The following is a 20,838-nucleotide window of genomic DNA, read 5'->3' as shown; positions in this document are numbered from 1 at the left end:
ATGATCAAACAGATGAGTTAGAGGCATGAATGCCCCTAACCTTAGGGAGAGGGCTAATGACACCGGGTTATCCGCACCGCCCTCTAGCCCGCCAGAGAATTGAGGTTCTCGGAAACTATGGCGGGTCACCGTTTTTTTTTTCAAAATATCTCTCTCTCTCTCTTTCATTATTGTCCACACTCTCTCTCTCTTATTCTCCCCCCTTTTTTTGCCTCGCACACGCCTCTCTCTCCTCCCCCTTGTTTTCTTCCCACCGGCAGGCCGCGCCCCCCCCCCCAATCTCTCCCCTCTCTCACTACCTTCGTCCCCCCTACCTTCTCTCTCTTCTATCTCTCACTGCGTGTGAACAACTCATAAGGGAAAGATAATAATACACTCTCCCTCTCCCTCATATCCCATCCTTTGACCACATTAAATTCCCACCCTTCCTCGCTCAGTGTCGGCCGAAAGCAGCCCGACCCCCCCCCCCCAATCTCTCTCTCCCTTGCGCGTCCTCTGGACCAGCCCGCGAGGGCGCAATGAGACACCTCTCTCTCTCTCTCTCTCTCTCTCTCTCTCTCTCTCTCTCTCTCTCTCTCTCTCTCTCTCTCTCTCTGCTCGGAGCCCATAGGCGCAGTGTGCAGGACCGAAACCATCTCTCTCTCTCTCTCTCTCTCTCTCTCTCTCTCTCTCTCTCTCTCTCTCTCTCTCTCTCTCTCTCTCTCTACACACACACACGCACCCTTCTCCTCCCATCTTCCCCAACGCCGCTTCGCTTTCCTTGCACGTAGAAAACACATAAACATATATATATATTATGTATATATATACACGTAATTGATAAATTACCCCCCCCTCCCCTCCTCCTTCTCTCGTTTCCACGCACCGCACCACACACATACTTACATATATGATACACACACACTACACACAACACATATACACATACATGCACACACGCATATACGCACTCACAATAAAAAAGAAAAGGAAAGTACGACATCAACGCCAAAGAAAAGAAGGCGGCTAACTCGCGCGTCGCCAACACCAAAACAAGAAGTGACACCGAAGGCACGCCACGGCTAGCACCGAAAGGAGGTAACACGTAACATCTCGGCTTCTCGCAACAAAAATCGATTTTAGCAGCACTAAACGTCACACTGACCACCCGAACCATCGACAAAACCCTTGTAAATTCCCCAAACCCCCACTCTTCCCTAATAACCTAGCCATGGCTAGTGGAATGTAAAAAAACTCTCCCCACCCCACTCTTTCCTCTCTCTCTATCTCTACCTTCTCTCTCTCTATCTCTCTTACTAGAGAGGCATCTAGACCTTCTACAGCGACCAATGGATATTTGCAAGGGCCATTAGGTAAGGACCACCTCTCAAGCCTATATAAAGAGGCCTCTGCTAAGCACAAAGAGACACAAGTGAAGGAGGAACACACTAGCTCCATGCACTCTACATTTTAAGCACCACTAAGCACGTAGTGCATCCCATGCTAGAGAGCTAATGGCATCATGTTTGGTTGAAAGCTTGGGCATTTTAGCATTGGCAACGTCACCATTTCCCCCATGATCCACCACATCATGGTTGAGTTACTAATCACGACCACTCTATGCACATGAAGTAGTCACTACTCTCCCGCCAAGCAACATGAGCACGCTTGGATTGAAGGCATCAACGCCATGCTACCTTGGTCCGCTCTCGATGTTGGTGATGGATGTCGTCGGTGGCTACATCGTCTTGATGTTTCCCCTCAACTAACCTTCTCGCTAACTCCAACCTTGCCATGCACCATAGGGCGCTCGCATTCCATGATGCATCCCTAATGCCAAGAGCTAGGTTTTGTAATCGTCAAGACCACCACTTGTAAGTATCATCATCGCCAATAAAGGGTGCAATGTTTCTTTTGATCTTTAGGGTCCAGTCTCTATTTTGATTTCCCATAATCGCGGGATCTTTTGTCTCTTTATATCACCCTGCTTGTGCTCCATCACGTGCGATCTCTCCAATCGGTTAGTGTGCCCTATTCCGACCTTGTCACATACCTCCCTCGTGCACACACTAATGACTAGTGATTAGGCATTTTTTTTACATGTGGACGTCTGTTATACCACCATTTCATGCTGGTTACCTAGAGGGCATCTAACTCTTGCTACCCTAGGTCATATATATTTGCGTCCTAGCGGCACTTATGCTAGGTGATGCCCCTTCCTACCTATAGGATTACTCCTACCATGAGATGATGCTTTGGGAGGTTCGGGCTATATGTGGTGTAGACGCCACCCCATATGGCATGTCATTTCCGACCATCAGTGTGAGGTTTTCAATTGTGAAGACAAGGAAACAAGAATTTAGAAAGCTCTTGAATTTTCCATTTTATAGATTAACATGACCTATGTCCCCTGATTTTTAGGTCACTACTCTAAGTCTACACACATGGTTTAGAATATTAGCATTTATCTAGGTTCTCAAAATTTTAAGGTGGAAATACTATCCCCTCCTAACCGGAGCTAATATATCTTTCCCCTTCATTACTCTCGTACACTTGCATGGGAATGAAGATTCACGCCACACAGCTTTAGTTTGACTCAGCACCAAAATTGCTGCTTCTCGTCACATGATAACTCAATTGATAAGGCGCTTGAATAGTGCCCTCAAGGGTCAAGAAGTCAAATACCTTAAATTTTATCCCACATACAAGCCTAGAAGAAGTGTGGTGTTTGTAAGTGAGTGTGCGTGTCCTCTTGAAACAAAATAAAAGTCTCTCATGAAGTTGTTTGTGCACCATAGAGTACATCACAAAATTTCACCAGTGAAACGAAGCCACGTGTAAGCAATGGCTATTGTGTTTGTTAGGCACATTCTATACACATAGCTTGTGACATTCCTTCTGGATGCATTCTCAATGCCAAATGAAAGATAGTTTTGGGCAGGGCCTTGGGGTCACCTTAATATGTCATCGCCTACACCATGTTGCTAATAGTTGATTGCAACATGAAGCAGAAAAATGGTTCATTATTTGTGGTTTTTATCCCTTAGAGAAACTCAAAGCAATCCCCTTGCCATTTGAAGAAGGGATGTTGAATAATGGATGAGTGCCCAAAAAGTTGTGGATGTATAGAGCATGGTTACACGAAACCTAGTTAAAGGTACTGCATAATTAAGACCTACTATACTAATGTGCAATTAAAGCAAGCAGTAATGCCCTCCACCATGGTCATGCAAAGCTAAAATTGGCGTTTTTGTTATAGTTACTAGCACTTGGAGGTGAGAACCAAGAGTATGCAGGACAATTTCTAGTTGGAGAGAGAGAGAGAGAGAGAGAGAGAGAGAGAGAGAAATAGAAAAACATGCACACTGCTAGCCTGCTAGTGCCTGTGGACGTTCTTTGTGTGACAATGAGGTTGAAAGTACTTACCTCACCGCATTCTTGTAAATCTCGTGGTTGTTTTCTCGCATATTAAAGCTATAATACTCTAGAGTCATTAAAACTCAGTGCAAGTAACGTTGTGAAAATATGCCAAAATCGACATAGTTCCAAAATGTCAAGCATGACAGTGCCTCACGTGCTTGTGGTTGGGGCATAGTTACAAAAAAGTACCCAATAACTATCGCTTGTGCAACCACCACCCTAGATGGGTGTCTTTTAGTAGCAGCTTTGGAGGGCCTTCAACAACTAGAATGCTACGTTAGCTACATTTGTAAAGTGTAGAAGTGGAGGTAGAGGGAGAGAATGAAAGTGAGTAGAAGTAAGAGTAGTCAAAGGTAAAATCGAGAGAGATGAACATAGTGTCACAAATTTTAATCATTCAATATGAAATTAATAATGTAGGATATCTTTTCTACACTATTTTGTTGGTTTTGCGTCGCCTGGATTAGAATTGAGTTAGTATAGACGAATGGGTGTAACGTCTTGCCTATTCACATGTGATTGCTTCAAATTGTTAAGATATGTTTTTGCCTTTGGAGATAATCGTATCTTTAAATTCATTGAAAACAAGTCAAATCTTCTTGATCTTGCACTTATCAAGAGTGAATCCGTAAAGCAATGAAGTGTGATAGATTCGAAACATATGTTTTGTTTTAACATCCACTTCTTAGAGTGCTCTATTATTTGTATTTATAATGAATTGAAGTCAAGCCAGATTAGTTAAATTGAAGAGCATGTCTAAAATTGCTTCTTGATATTATTATTTCTATGACCCAATGCCTCTCTTATGTTGGCAAATGTATAAGAATGTGATTATATTTAAGTCAAGCTAAGTGCAAAAATAGAAAAGAGCGGTTGTGTCCTTCGTTTAGAACCTGTTTGCTAATTTATGGTTGTGTCATTTGAACATTCAACAAGAGTATACATCACTGAAGTATAGAATTGGAGAGAGAGAGAGAGAGAGAGAGAGAGAGATTTATTTTCATCTGAAGCATGTTACCTTGTTATTGACATGGTATCATGTCTCATGCGCTGCAATCATGAAGTCCCAATTTTGATTTGTATACCTCGCAAAATAAGCATAAGAGAGGTTAGAATTTATGGTAAATAATAGTACTCTAAATCATTTCTAATAAATTTTTTATACATATTGTTTCCTTTTTAATGTTTTACAAAAAAAGAAAAACATACAAGTTCCCTTGCATGGGGGATTTTGCACAATCCTCCCCAAATTTTATAATACACGAGGGAACGTTCCATTCCCATGGTAGCGTGAAAATTTTAGTGTGTGTGTTTTCCTGCATTGTTTGTACTAAGTGAAGAATTGAAAGACGATTACCCAGCTTGCTATTTTGATGCTCAGTTGTTGATTGTTATAACCGATGCAGTGTTGCCAGTTGAACCTGTCTCATTGAGCTTGGAGATAGCCTCCTCCCATTAGTATATCCATGCGATCAATGCATTCAAGAAGATCTCTCTTTCAATGTATATGGGTCAATCAAAGCATGACGAACATAACCGCTTTACTCAAGGAGCCGCTGACTAACAATCTCATGGTGGCTTGCATCTCTACTTATACTTATAATTTTAAAGCTTGTTTAAGCTTCTACTCAAATCGGCCATTCCAAGAGACCTCGTCCCAACATACAAGCCGGTCTGATCACTGCTTGTGAAATCTCATGGCGTTGCTTTAATTTTTGGCCTTAGTGTTGCTTTTCAGGATTGTTTTTTCGTAGTGATCAGAGACTTGTGCTGCTATTTCAGCATCAACGCCCTATTTAATAAAACAATTGGCACACTCTTAATATAAAAAAAAATGATGCATGATTTTGCCATTGAAGGATGAGACACGTGGAGCAAGGAGCTGCCAAAATTTGAATGGAGCTATATCCTAAGTAGTAAATATGGAGACGGCCCCATACTCCAGTTGAAAGTGTAGCTGCCTGCTCCACTCTTTTTGCTATACCCAACCTTGTTTTTTGGCTAGGGAGTGATTCAATCACCATTTACAACAAGCAGTCTACATGGTGCAACAAACGATGGCACTACCTTTCGAGAAGGAAGAGAGACAAAGAGAAAGACTCGAGAGTCTTGTTACGTGTTGCTACATGGTACAAATGAAAAAAGAAACCCATTCTACATGCCCTCAAAAAACCTCTGTATTAACACTCCATTTCTCTCAAAAGACAGTGCCATCGATTCAAACTACACAAGGGGTGCTTTCACCTTCTGCACTCAAAATTCACGGAGATGTTGTGCAAGTCCAATGTCTGGTTCACACACCATAGCTTGCCAAGGGTGGATTCTCTCACAAAAAGTGAGATGTATTAGGTTCTCTCTCCACGTGATTGGTTGAGAAGGAATCTCTCAGTCATGGGCGCCCTTCTAGTCCGAACACACTCGCCAACAGTTGGGCACAAGTCAACATACCACCTCGAAATGTGGGCAACGAGGGAGTGCACAGTCTTAATGCCTACTCTAAAAGGCGTCTTCTCCCATTGGTCCAGCTTAGCGAAAACCATGCACACAACTGCAGTTTGAACCCAGCCAATGATGCACCTTTTGAAAGGGTCCGCACATGAGCTCCTATAGAGCCATCATTTGCCTTCTCCGGCCTTCTCGGACGTGGCCGCCAGAGTAGTTTTGCACACATGAAATAATGAAAAAAGCATTTCTTCAATTATTGGCTGCTCAATGTTGGCGCCAATAAGAAGTGGCTGCCTGGCGTAGACGCTGCCCTGGAGGTCAAGGTTGGATACCTACAGTATGCAGGTCCTCGGTGCACTACACATCACACGAGCTTGCTTCGTATCTGCAGCCTATTCTATTAATCCAGAGAGAGAGAGAGAGAGAGAGAGAGAGAGAGAGAGAGAGAGAGAGAGAGAGAGAGAGAGAGAGAGAGAGAGAGAGAGAGAGAGAGAGAGAGAGAGAGAGAGAGAGAGAGAGATCTATATCACGTCACAACTACGAACTGTATAATGGCAGCTAGGTTTGACGACACATAGTGGATTCGGAGCACAAGGAGTGGCTGTTGGAGACTGCATTTTTCAACCACCTGCATGGTGACATATGATAATTCACAAGCAATTCAAGCTTCAGTTGCAATTCTTTCAATGTTTGCAGAGGACAGTTCACATAGTAATGGTGCGCAATATAAGCTCAGCGACTACTGCACTTTGTAACAGCTATCCGACATCGGTTTACCTTTAAGCTCTCTTTAAGCCACTGCAACAGTCCAAACTATCTACTATTGCATGCATTGTTCGGCCCAAAAATCTACATTGTCAGAATTTGCAAACAATGAATTCATTGCTTGCATTCTATTGGATCATTGCAGAGCTGGAAAGCCAGGGCTCCACTCCTACCCCAAGTGCAACATAAAAAATGTTCTTTACTGCTCTAGTAATCTTTCTATTCATGGTGTTGCCAGCAATTTTCGATCAACACCTTGAGGCGCTTGCTAGAGTTTGAGAGTGGTGGATATTCCGCGCCAACACACATTTTGGTCCCAAGTGCAAAGGCAAGTCTAGATCCGTGAGGAGGATTACACAGATGATATTTTCATGAAAAGATACCGTATGCCTAAACCGGTTTTTCAAATTCTTTTACAAGCTATTGTGCCTTTTCTTCCATCGATCGATAGAGATAATTTTGTTCGTCCTCCGATAGACCCAGAACTGGCTCTTAGTTTTACCCTCCTTAGGCTTGCCCACAATGATTCGACCACTCACATTAGTGATACCTTCAGTGTCGGAGAATCAACTGTGCGTAAGTACTGTAACATCATGGTGGACATCCTTGCCACACGGTTACGTCCTTAATACATCAGTGTGCCGTCCGTTGAGCGGCTAGATCAAATTATAGCTGAATTTTCGACCATCTCTATGTTACCGAATGTGTGTGGCGCGATAGATGGCACTCACATAAGGTTGGCTAGGAGACCGAAACGTCGTGACACTCCTGCACAGTATTGGTGTAGACACTATTTCCATTCAATTCTATTGCAGGTAGTGTGTGATGCCAGGAAAAAATTGTGGGATGTGTGTGTGAGCGGGCCTGGAGGCACTAGCGATGCTGCACACTAGAAGAGCTCTGCGTTGTATAGGTGCATGCGGTCCCGACAAGTCCTCTCTGCTCCAATAATTACGTTGGAGCGTTTGCGCATCCAACCATACCTCCTCACAGACAAAGGCTACGGTTCTTCCTCTTTGATGATCACTCCATTTGGAGAGGGCACCGCTCCTAGTCAGGGACCCTGGGATGAATTCAACCGTCACATTTCCAGAGGACGTGTTGTAATTGAAAATGTTTTTGGCATCATGAAGAACAGGTGGCGAATTTTGCAAAATATGCGGGTGGACCTTAATCGAGCTCCAACTTATGTGATTGCATGTTGTGTGCTTCATAATTTTTTGGCCGAGCATGGTGTGCTAGGAGAGAGCGTATTCTAGGTCAGAGAATGCGCAACATTCTACATAGGGACTGGGTTGCCAGATATCAATTAGCGAATAACAATGCTAGATGAGACTCACGGGAGTGCTAGGCACTTGTCCATTGCAGTGATCCACATAGTTGGTATATGCACTCTACCACCCTGTCTCCATGTTTAGGGTTTCTATGTTCATATCCCAAAAAATAACTCACTATCCCAGTGACTACCTTTCTCTAACTTCATCTCGTGGTAACTCCCACTCAATGTCATACTATAACTGCCAACCATTAACTATTGCCCTAACTACCTCTCTCTCTCTCTAACTCTAACAATAATGCTAACTCTTTCTCTTAATCACTCTAACTACCCAACCATTCTAACTACCTGTCTCTTTGACTCTAACGTTTACGCATATTGTCTAATTCTCTAACTCTAACAATAACGCTCACTCTTTCTCTTACTCACTCTAACTACCCAACCACTCTAACTACCTGTCTCTCTAACTCTCAAGTTTACGCATATTGTCTAATTCTCTAACTACCTGTCTCTCTAACTCTAACTTTTACGCATAGTCTTATCTAACTCTCTAACTCTAACTATAACGCTAACTCTTTCTCTTGCTCATTCTATGTCGACTTCTAAGTATTAGCCTAACTATGCAACGACATCTAAGTATTAGACTAACTATGCAACGAGGTTCTAACTCTAACTATAACTATAACCATCTTTGTCTCTCTCACTTTGACTACGACTCTTAACTTATTCTCTAACTTTATCACTAACTCTCACTCATCAAAGTCATAGTCTAACTACCAACCATTGTAGCTGTTACGCTAACTATCAATTCTGCCTAACTCTAACTCTAACGTTAACTATCTATCTCTCTAACTCTAGCTATAATGCTAAATTATTCTCTAACTTTTTCACTAACTCCCTCTCTCTCGTAACCCCTTTATCTCCGACTCTCTCTATTTAACTCTCCAACGGTGCTCTACCTCCATCTCCCCCTTATCTCCAACTCTCTTTATGTTACTCCATACTTCACTCTAACTCTCTCTATGTAACTCTCCCTCTAATGTATAATCTAACTACCCACTCTAACTCTATCTTCTTAACTCTCATTCTGTAGCTGTAACTGTAACGAAAATTGATTGCCTCTATAACTTAAATTGTCATGTGTAATCTATAACTTAAACCGTCTCTATAACTTAAACTGTATCTCTCCTCTCTTTCTGAAAAATCTCTTTTTTTGTCATACTATAAACCATCACTACACCAATTGTTGCTAGTGTGATTGACAACGAGACCACCATGAATATTTAGTGATAGGTAGGCAAAGAAACAATCAATAACTACTCATTCACAATCTGTCAAACTCCAAATTGCATTAACTCTACAAAGAGACACAACAGTGTCATGCAAGAGAGACTCAAAGAGTAAGGGAGAGACCATGTTGAAAGAAATGACGCAGGCATTGCTTTATTTTATTGCTGGGTTACATCAATATTCTGCCTGACAAGATGCAATCTTAAGTCAAGCATCTCGTCCACTTGCCAAATTCTTGCTATCTGCAATTGTATCTCTAGAGCTTTCTCTGCACGCCTTTCATCAGCTTCAATTCGACGCACTTCGGCCTCAATCCTGCGGAGTTCGACCTCCTTCATGGTTTCTGCAAAACTGGATAGTCCTTCCTTCAGCTCAACACCCAAGGAGGAGCCAGCTTCGGATAGACGGTGTTTCTTCTTGCATCGTTGGCCCCGAACGGAGGCGGCAGGCCTACCACCATAACTTTCTCCAGCACCAGCACTGCTTGGCGCACTGGTAATTGGTGTGGTTGGTGGTCCCTCTTGGGAGGGGGTTGCTACATTTTGATGCTCGTCATTGTTAGGGATGTGGACGTCATCATTGTCTGCATCACTGTTGTCGTCGTCTTCATCCTCCTCTGGTGCCCCAGGCAAAAAGTCCTCCCCATTGAAGCCACCGGCTAAACCACGCACCTTGGGTGTTCTTCCGAGAACCTGAGACATCCTATCAAAAAATTCCCAAGTAGACGGGGATGCACCAGTACCTTCTTCAGCCCTTTTCTCTCTTTGGTAGGTCTTGCGAAGAGAGTCCCATTTATCTTTGCATTGTTGTGTCAAGTAGGTAGACGAAAACTTTGAGTTCATTTGTAGCGCAAGACCGGACCAATGCTTCTGCTTGAAGTTTCCTTTGCCTAGGCTAGTCCACTTCTTCTGGAAGAAGTCGATCAAGCACAAGACCCTTATGGTTGACCACTCCAAACCTTTCTTCGAGTTGGAAGGCTTTTTAGCCTTGCCCTTAGAGTCACAACTGCTGAAGACATAGTATTTGTGACTAAGCTTACTTCATTTCCTTGCTGAGAGGTTGCCTCGACCGTTGGAAACTCCAGCAGAGGTATGTTCTCCTCCATGGCAAGAAGGAGAGCAGGAATAGATGGCAAGGAGCCATCGGCACTTTGAGGAATTGAATGTCCAAGTGGACAAACGCTCGACAGGAACACCGGCATGGATCCAGGTGGAGCCGTTGCAGTAATGCCTACCATTCTATTGTGTTCTGTAGGGTTTGGCGGTAGGTAGTGGATCCCCGAAGGAAGAGGCAATTGCAAATTGACTTGATCATGCATAATGTAGTCGCCAGTCTGCAAAAGTTGACTGAATCCACCGGGTGGTGGCGGTGATGGCACCATCTCTATGGGCAGAAATTGTGCCTGAATTGGATGGGGTGGTTGTTACCGGTGGACGGAATGTGGAGGCCGATATGTTGTGAACGCACTCAACATTGGAGAGCTTGGTCGCAAACGAGGAGAGCGTTGGTGGTCCATTGTGTTTCCCTGCAAGCATTAGGACCAGCACCATTAGCTAAAACGCGAGGTAAATATTGATACTTCAACACAGAAAGTGTCGTTTGCATTGTCATTAAATGGGAAAAGTTTCTAAACTGCTCTACGCCTTCCCGAGAGAGAGAGAGAGAGAGAGAGAGAGAGAGAGAGAGAGAGAGAGAGAGAGAGAGAGAGAGAGAGAGAGAGAGAGAGAGAGAGAGAGAGAGAGAGAGAGAGAGAGAGAGAGAGAGAAATGAAATGAAATGAAATGTTATATTAACATCTTCAGAAGGCCAAAGTGACCTATGAGACCAGGAAGTTACAATGCGGTGTATCTGATATCAAGTCAGAGAGAGAGAGAGAGAGAGAGAGAGAGAGAGAGAGAGAGAGAGAGAGAGAGAGAGAGAGAGAGAGAGAGAGAGAGAGAGAGAGAGAGAGAGAGAGAGAGAGAGAGAGAGGATACCTTAGTGTGTAGGGCTAGCTGTGGGTTACTTGATGTTTTAAGCTCGCTACCTTTTTCCTTCGAAACACAGTAGAGGTCGGAGCTTTGTATGACAAGCGGCAGTGCCTTTAAATATTTTTTTTGATGTGGCGCAGAGCAGGTGGTTAACGCTTGGCAAGGCACTAATTATGGTGCAATTGCATCAACTAATCACTTATTGAAAGACGGAGAACAACTGTTTGAGAGTGTAGCAGTTCTCGACTGTACCCTAACCGCGAGCAGAGCAGGTGGAGGTTGCTACCAAATTCGGGTTGGTTGCCGCCCTATGATGGCGCTGCAGCAAGCAGGAGGCAAACGCCAACAGGTGGCTCACATGGTGGGTACTCCAAAAGGTTGCCCACAATAGCAATAAACGCAGCGGTGAACTACGTTCATTGCCCGGCAGGTTGCTCACGTGGTGGGTACTCCAAAAGGTTGCCTGCAATAGCAGTAAACGCAGCGGTGAACTACGTTCACTGCCCTACTTTCGCACGAAAAATGCTACGGCTTTAAATTGACTGCCACGTCGGACGCTGGAGCCGCAGCGGCATGAAATTTGTTCATGTGCGCACCTCTTGAGGGGCTTCTGGGCCGGAAAGGAAAACAAATTTTTGTGCCATTTGGTCCTCTATCTTGGAAAAGGGCCTTCACAATGGACGCCAATAGTTCATAGGTACCTGCCCAGCATGAAAAGGTCGCCCACTTTCCGCCAAAAATTTGAATTTGAAGCGTGTGTAGGCAAAAATCCCATTTTTCGTCTACTCGAAGAGCTCCAAATATCCTGCTCGCGGTTCGCCTCGTTCGCTTCTACGACTGCATGTAGAGGTACATTTCTAGCCATATCTCGCCCCTAAGCTTTTCCTTAACTTTCGTGTGAAAATTACGCCAAGCTCTACGGTCTGTCTCCGTCTCGCCCATCCGAGTCCGAGCAATTCGCTCCACAATAGAAATCAAGGGAGCTCAATTCGCGCCATTGCCAACAAATTTGAACCGTATTTCCGATTTCGTAGGGTTGGAAGCCTGCCAAATTGGCGGCCTCCGGGCGTATGGGATCAACAGACAAAAATCTCCTACCTTTTGGGCGAGGGGCGGGCTCAATTAGAAGCAAGGAATACAGAAAATTCGTTAATTTTGATGCGTAATTAACAGCATCATTGAATTTGTATAATTTCTGTGTGCATAATTTTGCGTCATTTGCGTCACTCAGAGTACATGTGCGCACCTTTTCATGAGATGAAGCAGCAAGCAGGAACGCTAAAGGTGGGTGCGAGATTTTCTAGGGGCTTTCCCCCACCGCTCGCATCGCTGAAGAATGTGACCATGTTCAATGTACTGGAACATTTCTAATCTAACGCATTCTACTATAAAGACCAGACTATAATCTAACGCATTCTACTATAACGCAGGAAGGGAAGGAAAGCCCCTGTTTCTCTCTTCCTGGGCTTTTCTTTACTCTGTCGAGCCCAGAGAGAGAATGCAGCCCCCCATCCCACTCCTTTGAACTGGATTAGTCTAGCGGGATTTCTTTTGCTTCAAGCTGTCGCAGCTCTAAAACCTTCAAATTGCGGCTCTCCGGCATATTCCAATATACCTTGCGCTCCTCTTGCATATAAGCTATGGCTCCTTCCCGCCCCCTTCTATTCATCACATTATACATTTGGCTGGTCTCCATCTCTGTTAAGGCAGGCACACTATTGGGCAGTTACAATTTCAATCTGAATGCACACACGGATGATGAAATGTGGGCTTTGTTCAACAGCTGGAGGGCTAAAAATCCAAGGCCTTACGACAACAATAATTCGTTGGATGAGGAACTGAAAAGGTTCAACATTTTTAAAGAGAACGTGCAGTACATTAAAGAGCACAATGAGAAGAAAAACTCTTCATATTGGCTGGGCCTTACCAAGTTTGCAGATATTACAAATGAAGAATACAGGGCATTGTATCTCAAGGGATCAAGGAGTGAGCAGAACCAATCGTCCGGCTCCAGTTACAGCATTCCTTTTAAGTTCAAATCGCTTGTGCAAATACCTTCCTCTGTGGATTGGAGAAAAAGTGGTGCTGTCACTACTCCCAAGGATCAAGGCCTTTGCGGTAATCTATCATTTGTTATGGTTTATGTTTATGTCTTTTCTATTGATTGCTGTTGTGGTGTGCAACTTTTGGCAACATGGATTACTTTGCAATCCCACCTCTTGTTAATTTTACATCTACTGTTGCATCATAGTGAAAATGCAAATATATCACTATTAACATCATAAATGAGGCATGTTTTTAACACCTATGGTTTCTATAAACATAGGTCTATTCAATTTTTGTTGATTCGAAATTTTTTTGGTGGAATGAAGGCGACTATACAAAGGAATGATCGAGTTTGTGCATTAGATTGTCCACATTGTCTTTTTATTTATTTAGAGGGATATGGCCTTTGCGGAGTTTTTTTCTATCTTTTAAGTGCATCATATATAAGCTGCGGCCAGAATGATTAATCTTTAGAAAATTGAATCATGTAAGCTACTTGAAATTACAGGAAGCTGTTGGGCATTTTCAACTGTTGCAGCGGTGGAAGGTGTGAATCAAATAGTTACTGGTGATTTAGTTTCCCTATCTGAGCAGCAACTGGTGGACTGCGATAGGGAGAAAAATCAAGGTTGCAATGGTGGCCTCATGGACTATGCATTTGACTTCATTATCAAAAGCGGGGGCCTGCAAACCGAGTCTGATTATCCTTACATGGCCATGGGTGGAATGTGCAACTCTCAGCGCAAGGTTGGCTATTTATTTTTAATTTTTATCTTTCAATTGCCATTATTTTAGCTAGTATTTTCTGGTTATAAGCATAAGAGATTTTATACAGCTCACTGTTTTGTGTTTTATGTTTGGTAGCTGAACATTTTCAAAGTTTCAACAAGTTCTGAGGTAACGATTAAGTGATGGCTGGGGTCGGTGAGTGAAAATTGGAAGCTTACCAGTTGTCATGTCTTGTCCCCGATTGACATCTTGGCTCCATAGCACCAGAGACTTATGATGTAGTCTGTGTGCGATAAACATGAGCAGACACTTGCCATGATATAGTCTTCTCTCCAATATTCTGTTAGTCACATGGAACTTCTAACTTCTGAAACATTGAGCTTGTTGCCACATTGGTCTTGATTGGTAGCTAAGCTCTTCTACTCCAGGCTCTTTATTAGCGAAGAGTTTATTGTGGTAGATCCTGATAATACACTCATTTGATCATTGAAACATTGTTTTGAAGAGTATAATGTGCTCACATAGTAGGCTTAGATGCTACTTACATCAAGTGGGTAGGCAGCTGCTCAAGCAACTTTAAAGTGGGCACCTGTTGCCAGTTGCGCCACGTCGTGAAATGTAGCGAAACCCACGTTAGTTGAGCATACTCAGCCTCGAGCCTTCTGAAGCTAGTGGCTCACGATAAAAGCATGGCCTATATGCATGGCAATTTACTTTATATTCAGCCCTTTTGGAAATCTTAAAGGTCGATATTGTTTTGTGCAGCAAAACTTGGAGATTGTGACTATCGATGGGTTTACGGATGTGCCTGCGAACAATGAGGAAGCTCTTCTCCAAGCTGTCTCTCAGCAACCTGTTAGTGTTGCTATCGAAGCGTCTGGACAAAATTTTCAGCTGTATGCAGGGGTAAGAAATGGCTTAAATTCAGGGGGCTTGATTTACATTAAACAATACTAGGTTCTCCCATGCAACCTTTAGCATGTTTTGTGAGTGTTTATACATGCTGATGTATTTTCGTGTTACATGCTGATGTGTTTTGCTTGTCAACATTTATTCATGTGTGCGTATGCAAGTTTATTGTATTGTCACAATGCGACACAAGGAAGCAAGAAGCAAGTCATTGAGATACATGCTCATACAGCAATATTCATTTAATGTCGTCTCTGCTCATGCATGTAGATGTCAGTTTTGTGTATAACAATGCTAGTAACTGGCAGTGCATGTGGATGACAATGCATCGTGTAGTTGTGGCAATAACCATAACTGATCATTTTTGCAGGGCGTCTTCAGTGGCGAATGTGGGACTCAACTTGACCATGGGGTTACATTGGTTGGTTATGGGGCTATTAAAGATGGTTTGGAGTATTGGATTCTGAGGAACTCATGGGGCGAAGGATGGGGTGACGCAGGGTATGTGCTCTTGGAGAGAGGCAGTGGAAAGCAGGAGGGTATCTGCGGAGTGAACATGATGGCCTCTTTCCCGGTTAAGCTAGGGCCAAATCCAGCCTCTATTCTTGCACCTACATTTTCCTCCCTTTTGCAGTTGGGTGGTGTTGAGGATGATGGTACCCACTCACCATTAGCTCGTCAGCTCCTTGGTCGAAAAGCTGCCTGAGCATTTCAGCATAATCCCATTTAGCCCTGTACATATTCTCTCATGATTTGGCTTGTTTGATACCATTTGTATCCTGGTGTAGAATTAGCCCACACCATGACGCTGTCCCATTTGTTTGCATGTACATTGCATTGATTTGATTAAAATGCTAGGTTAGCCCTATTTTAACCCTAGGTCTTTTGGAAGAAGCCATTGTAATTGGGGAGGAGATACTTTTTACACGAGGGCGCCTTCCTATTTAGCCTAAAGGTGATATTGTTGTTGTAATTGAGAAGCCATTGGAAGTGCGGAAAAGCCCATTACCATGAGGCCTTCAAAAGGCTGTGTAAAATGCTCAAATTCATGAGCTTCATCACCTAAAAGGTTGGCAATTGCAGTGGACAAGTTTTTTTTTGTTCACCATTGTTACAATATAACTCCCCCTCCGCCCCCCCCCCCCCCCCCCCCCTCTCTCTCTCTCTCTCTCTCACTCTCTCTCACTCACACATCCATCTTACAAGCAAGGGCAGCTCTTAAGTGACCACTGCATTGACATAGGATTGGTACACTCACAGGAGCCATAGCATCTCAACCACGTACTGCATTAAGGAGGCGGAATTTTGTGATATCTTGTATATTTTGGAATATGGATACATTCATCAATATATAGTCATTAGACTTGAGTCTTTTTGATAGCTTGGAATTGTTGCCAGAAATAAGGGAATGAAGCATTTCTTACATTTGAAGGGTGATGATGTTGTGTGCTTGCCCATTGGCGATCTCTCTCTCTCTCTCTCTCTCTCTCTCTCTCCCCCCCCCCCCCCCCCCCCCCCCCCCCCAAAAAAAAAGAAGGATAAAGAGGGGGCGGTCAATACTCCTTATTAGTGCATATGTTGCCCTTGTTGTGTATAATGGTTTCTAATTTAGCACACATTTTGTCCTCTTGTTGGTGCTTCGCATTGTAATGAAAGCTACCAACAAGAGAAGGACCAAATTAAGAGGGTTTTGAGAGAGCTAGTGCGCAAGGCAAGGACATAGGGTAGAAGTCCCTATTTGGAGACGAATAGATTGGGAATGTTGGTGTGGGCCCAATATGTGTCCAAATGTATGTTAGGTGCTGACTTGGAGCGCTACGTGGAGCTCTACACGTGGCACTAAGTTGGTGATGTGGCGCTGGGGAGCATTGGAACAAATTGTGTGTAATTTTTTTGAGGGTGAGTGGAGGTATGAGCTTGCCCTTGCATGTGCGTGGTAACTGCCCAAGAAAAGTTTTGGCAGTTACCAGTACCACGAATGGTGCTCCTCCATAAAGGCCTGACACTGTGCCACTTCAGAGACGTGCGCCCTCTCAATGCATGCCCTGTGTGTGTAGGTACACGCTACGAATTCTTGGTGCGCCAGTGGCCAGGTCTTGCTGTGCCAACCTGCTAGACTTTCCAAACCATCCCAAGATCTTTGAGGTGCGGGGGAAGGCGAATCCAGCTTTGGCAAGTAGAGCTGGCTCGCAAACTGAGCACTGGAGTCAAATTAAGAGGCTGCGCTGATATTGGCTTCTGCTGGTTTCTTCAACTTCTGAGACCCGAGGAATCACAGTCATACTGGTGCAATCCTCATTACAATGCTGTGCGACTTCTGTTCACAACAGTTGTTGGGCTCATCTTTGGAACCATCTATTGGAGACTAGGTCAAAAAACGTAAGTTTTAGTGTACAACACTCTGTACAAGCTAATGTATGTCACCATATAAGCTTCGCTAACTCTTAATGTGTGCCTGCAGGAGCACAACCTCTGACTTGTTTAACATCTTTGGGGCTATGTATTCAATCTCATTGTTCATGGGCTATCAAAATGCAAATACTGTCCAGCCAGTTGTCGCTATTGAAAGAACCGTCTTTTATCGAGAACGGGGAGCAGGAATGTACTATGCATTAGCATATGCATTTGCTCAGGTAGAACAAAGGCAAATTTCACTTTGTTTGTCTCTAGTGACCATCAAAAAGCTAACTCTTTAATCCAATTGCCTTTGTTTGTAAATATCCACCTATTTGTATGCATGTGCATGTCTATTACATGTTTGCATGTGTTTTTTGTGTGCACAAGCTTGCTAGACACATAGCTTATCGATCTTACAAGCTTGTGTATGTTTTTAGATGCTAACATCATCGCGAAAACGGTTTGAGGTCATCACAGCAGAGGCTCCTGCGGATGTCAAAAGCAATCTTGTGCAAGTACTCAGAGCAAATGCTTGCTCCTCCAAGGTGAGCTGCAGTTGCTCACTCAGCAATCATGATTCATGTCTCTGAATTTTTTTCTTTCAGGGGTTTCTTGAGCATCCCTATAATGTGAGGTGTATCAGTGGGATTCATGGCATGATTGTCTACTATTCTACTATTTTTCTGAACTTTAAATCTGCTTTGAAATCAGAATAAAGGAGTGACATTTATGCATGCTTTGAAGGCTACATAATTGCATTTATATTCTGAAGACTCAACAAAGACTTGAGCTTCAAAAAGAGCACCAAAAATTTGAGGTCCAAAATGATTGTACAACTGGCTGAAAAGTAGTTTTAAAGTTCTAATATGAAAGAGGTCAAACACAAAACCTTCAAAAACTTGGGGTCCAAAATAAGTAAACACTCGGCTGAAAAGTAGTTTTAAAGGGCTACTAGGTAAGAGGCCAAACACTAAACCCGCATACTTGTAGTAATGCCTCGGATACTTCTAGCGGCCTATTGGCGAGACCTTCGCAATTTCTCCATTTGTCTTCTTCGTGCATTGGCATGGAATGGATGATCAACATGCAAAGGCCTTAGAATTAGACCTGCTGAGGAACCACCCTCCCAAAGAATAGCTCGCATTCTATTTTCAAAAGCGAGTTGTTGTGCTTCCCAAGCTTTCTTAGAACTCTTTGCTTGAGCTGCCTCTTCTTGTCGTTGTCTACGTGCATCTAGTTCTGCAAGTGATTCAAGTCGTCGTTGCTCTTTCTCCACTTTCTTCTGCTCTCTTGCTTTTGCAATCTCGTCTTTCTTAGCGTTTTTAGCCTTCATGCTCGCAATATATTGGGATGAAGTGAGAATTAAATTGTTTGTATAGTCCACAAATGCCTCTCAAGGTGCTTGTCTTACTGATACCTCTGACATTGGTACTCGTAAAAGATCAATTACACGAGTGTTTTCGCTTGGAGATTGGTTTCTTTGCATCGGCAGCTTGCTTGAAGAGATGGGATTGTTCTCCTTGTCAGACTCCACTATTTCCCGAGCCAATCGAAGATTTGATTGTATGTTTGTGCTATCTTCTCCTTGCCAAGGTATTTCATGCTGGTTGTTTGCTGATGGAAATTCTGAATTGATGTCAGCATACCCTTCTACAAGTGGCAAATTAGTATCATCTTGAAAATAATCTCCCTGTAGCAATCTCATAAAACTGATTTGATGTGCTGATTCAATCTGATAATGTGACGTTGACAGGTCAGTTATCCCAATCTGCTCATTTTGCGTGTGACTTGCCATTGAGCGTAATGCCAAAATAGCCTGATTCTCTATTCCTGCACTAGGTGGAGTGCTGGGTACCTGTGAGATGCTTTCATCATCTTGATTTGCTGGTTCATTTCTGATCTGTATATTATTGCATGGCATGCCATCGAATTTTACCGCTGAAGCATCAAGTGGCCAAATTCCTGTTGCCCGAAAACCTACCTTAATGTTTGACTCCGTTAAAGATAGTTTTAGGGCACTCGCCACAATGGTTGCGAGCTCTCTCTTGCTTGCTTGGCTGGATGTTGTCCGTTGCTACCACATTGCTCTCTCTTTGCAAAAATTCGTCTTTAATGATTTGAAGACGGAGACATCCAAGGGTTGTAGCTTGTGTGATGTATGGGCAAGTAAAGTGATAGTATCTATGCCAGCTTCATGTGCTCTTGCCACCACTTCGAGGGAAACATGACTTCCATGACCATCAAGAACTAAAAGGTGTCTGCTGTCAAATCTAATGTCTTGTATGATGAACTTTCGTAAGTGCTCTAGCCAAGCTTGGAAGAGCTCGCCTGTCATCCATGCTTTCTTTTGCATGGCCATTGCAGGCCCCGCTTCACAGTCTTCAATGTAGTTGTCACTCATTCTACTTCCCTTGAATATATAGTATGAAGGGATTGCATGGCCAGCTGCATTAACACAGCATAATACTGTCATCCATTCTCTAGAATCACATGTAATACCATACACTGATTTAGTTCCCTTCTTTGCAAGGATCTTCATGCCTTTGTCCCTTGACCCTTGAAATCCAGTCTCGTCTGCATTCCAGATATTAGAAGGCGGGTACTTATTTTCATCATACAGCATCCGAAGATTCTCGTGAAGAGTCTTGACAATTTCTGGTCTGAACCTTATTACTCTTGACTGATCTAGGCCCTCAGAGACACGAAAAACAAGTTGAGGGTGCCGTTGACGGAACCCTTCCCACCAACTCCTTCGAGGAATGCCATTTGTGAAGAGTGCGTGTCTTGTCTGACAAATCTCTGCCACCTTTAGCTTGACATCCAAGACAAAGACACCATGTCCTGATTCGCACTTTTGAAATATCCATTTTTGTAGTGCTTCTTCTTCACCGAAGGTGAGTGTGGTTTCCGGCCCTCTCCTCCTCTTTTGTGATCGTCCTTCTTCCCAATTTGTTATTGCAGATTTGCTCATGCCAAATTGCATGGAGCATTTTTGCAAAGAAAGTCCTTGTTCTCGCGTTGAAAGAGCTTTTGCCATGTCCTCCTCTGTCCAAGATAGCTTTGCACGCGTTTGTTTTTTGATGGCTGGTTTTGGAGTGGATCCCTCTGGTTGAAATATTGGTTCTTGACGTTGTATATCTGTGCTTGGTCTCGGAAATGTTGCCTTGGCTTGGAGCGCAAGAGGAGGCTTCTTAGTTTCTGTTGTCCATTGATTCGTCTCTTCTTGATGTCATGAGATTTCCTAAACAACGGTGAAACAGGTGAAGTTTGGCTTGCTGGTGCACTGCCTTCGTTCTTTCTCGTTGCCCTTGTACCTCTGACCATAGCCTAAATGCAAATATAAAACTGATTATTAGCTAATGAACTATGCAGTCGGTTTAAAGTAACCGTGGTGGACAACATATGTGAAATACTTAGACTTTAAATGGTTATGCAGATTCGTAACAATCTTATTGTATTGTTGGAACTCAGTCACTGACGCTCTCAAGTAGGTGAGAGTATTCCTTTACAGAAAATTTTTTCTTCGGGGAAGGGGGAGCGGTCTTCTCTAGGCTGGCAGCTCGCTTTGCAACTCCTGTTGTTGAAGAGGACTCCTTGGGATTGATGAAAGGA

The 20,838-nt window shown here is 43.4% G+C and overlaps 2 protein-coding genes and 3 pseudogenes across 2 annotated transcripts; 3 read left to right on the top strand and 2 right to left on the bottom strand.

Moving 5' to 3' along the window:
- Nucleotides 1-6,801: 6,801 nt before the first annotated feature.
- On the top strand, nucleotides 6,802-7,942 carry LOC147423624 (uncharacterized; annotated as a pseudogene).
- A 1,440-nt stretch (nucleotides 7,943-9,382) lies between these two features.
- Nucleotides 9,383-10,493, bottom strand: LOC147423623 (uncharacterized; annotated as a pseudogene).
- Nucleotides 10,494-10,613: 120 nt separating this feature from the next.
- On the top strand, nucleotides 10,614-12,710 carry LOC147423622 (uncharacterized). The gene is made up of 4 exons (XM_086501994.1): nucleotides 10,614-10,740; nucleotides 11,286-11,506; nucleotides 11,908-11,994; nucleotides 12,576-12,710. The coding sequence occupies exons 1-4, from the start codon at nucleotides 10,614-10,616 to the stop codon at nucleotides 12,678-12,680; spliced, it is 540 nt and encodes a 179-aa protein (XP_086358120.1). The 3' UTR covers nucleotides 12,681-12,710.
- Nucleotides 12,650-15,929, top strand: LOC147423621 (cysteine proteinase COT44-like). The gene is made up of 4 exons (XM_086501993.1): nucleotides 12,650-13,263; nucleotides 13,700-13,938; nucleotides 14,686-14,826; nucleotides 15,200-15,929. Exons 1-4 carry the CDS (start codon nucleotides 12,786-12,788, stop codon nucleotides 15,533-15,535), a joined length of 1,194 nt encoding a protein of 397 aa, XP_086358119.1. The 5' UTR covers nucleotides 12,650-12,785; the 3' UTR covers nucleotides 15,536-15,929.
- A 2,398-nt stretch (nucleotides 15,930-18,327) lies between these two features.
- Nucleotides 18,328-20,445, bottom strand: LOC147423620 (uncharacterized; annotated as a pseudogene).
- Between the last annotated feature and the right edge of the window lie 393 nt (nucleotides 20,446-20,838).

Source organism: Adiantum capillus-veneris, chromosome 26, assembly GCF_014529385.1.
Source record: "Adiantum capillus-veneris isolate H3 chromosome 26, ASM1452938v2, whole genome shotgun sequence".
Taxonomy (NCBI): Eukaryota; Viridiplantae; Streptophyta; class Polypodiopsida; order Polypodiales; family Pteridaceae; genus Adiantum; species Adiantum capillus-veneris.
This window is presented reverse-complemented; position numbering and strand designations above follow the sequence as displayed.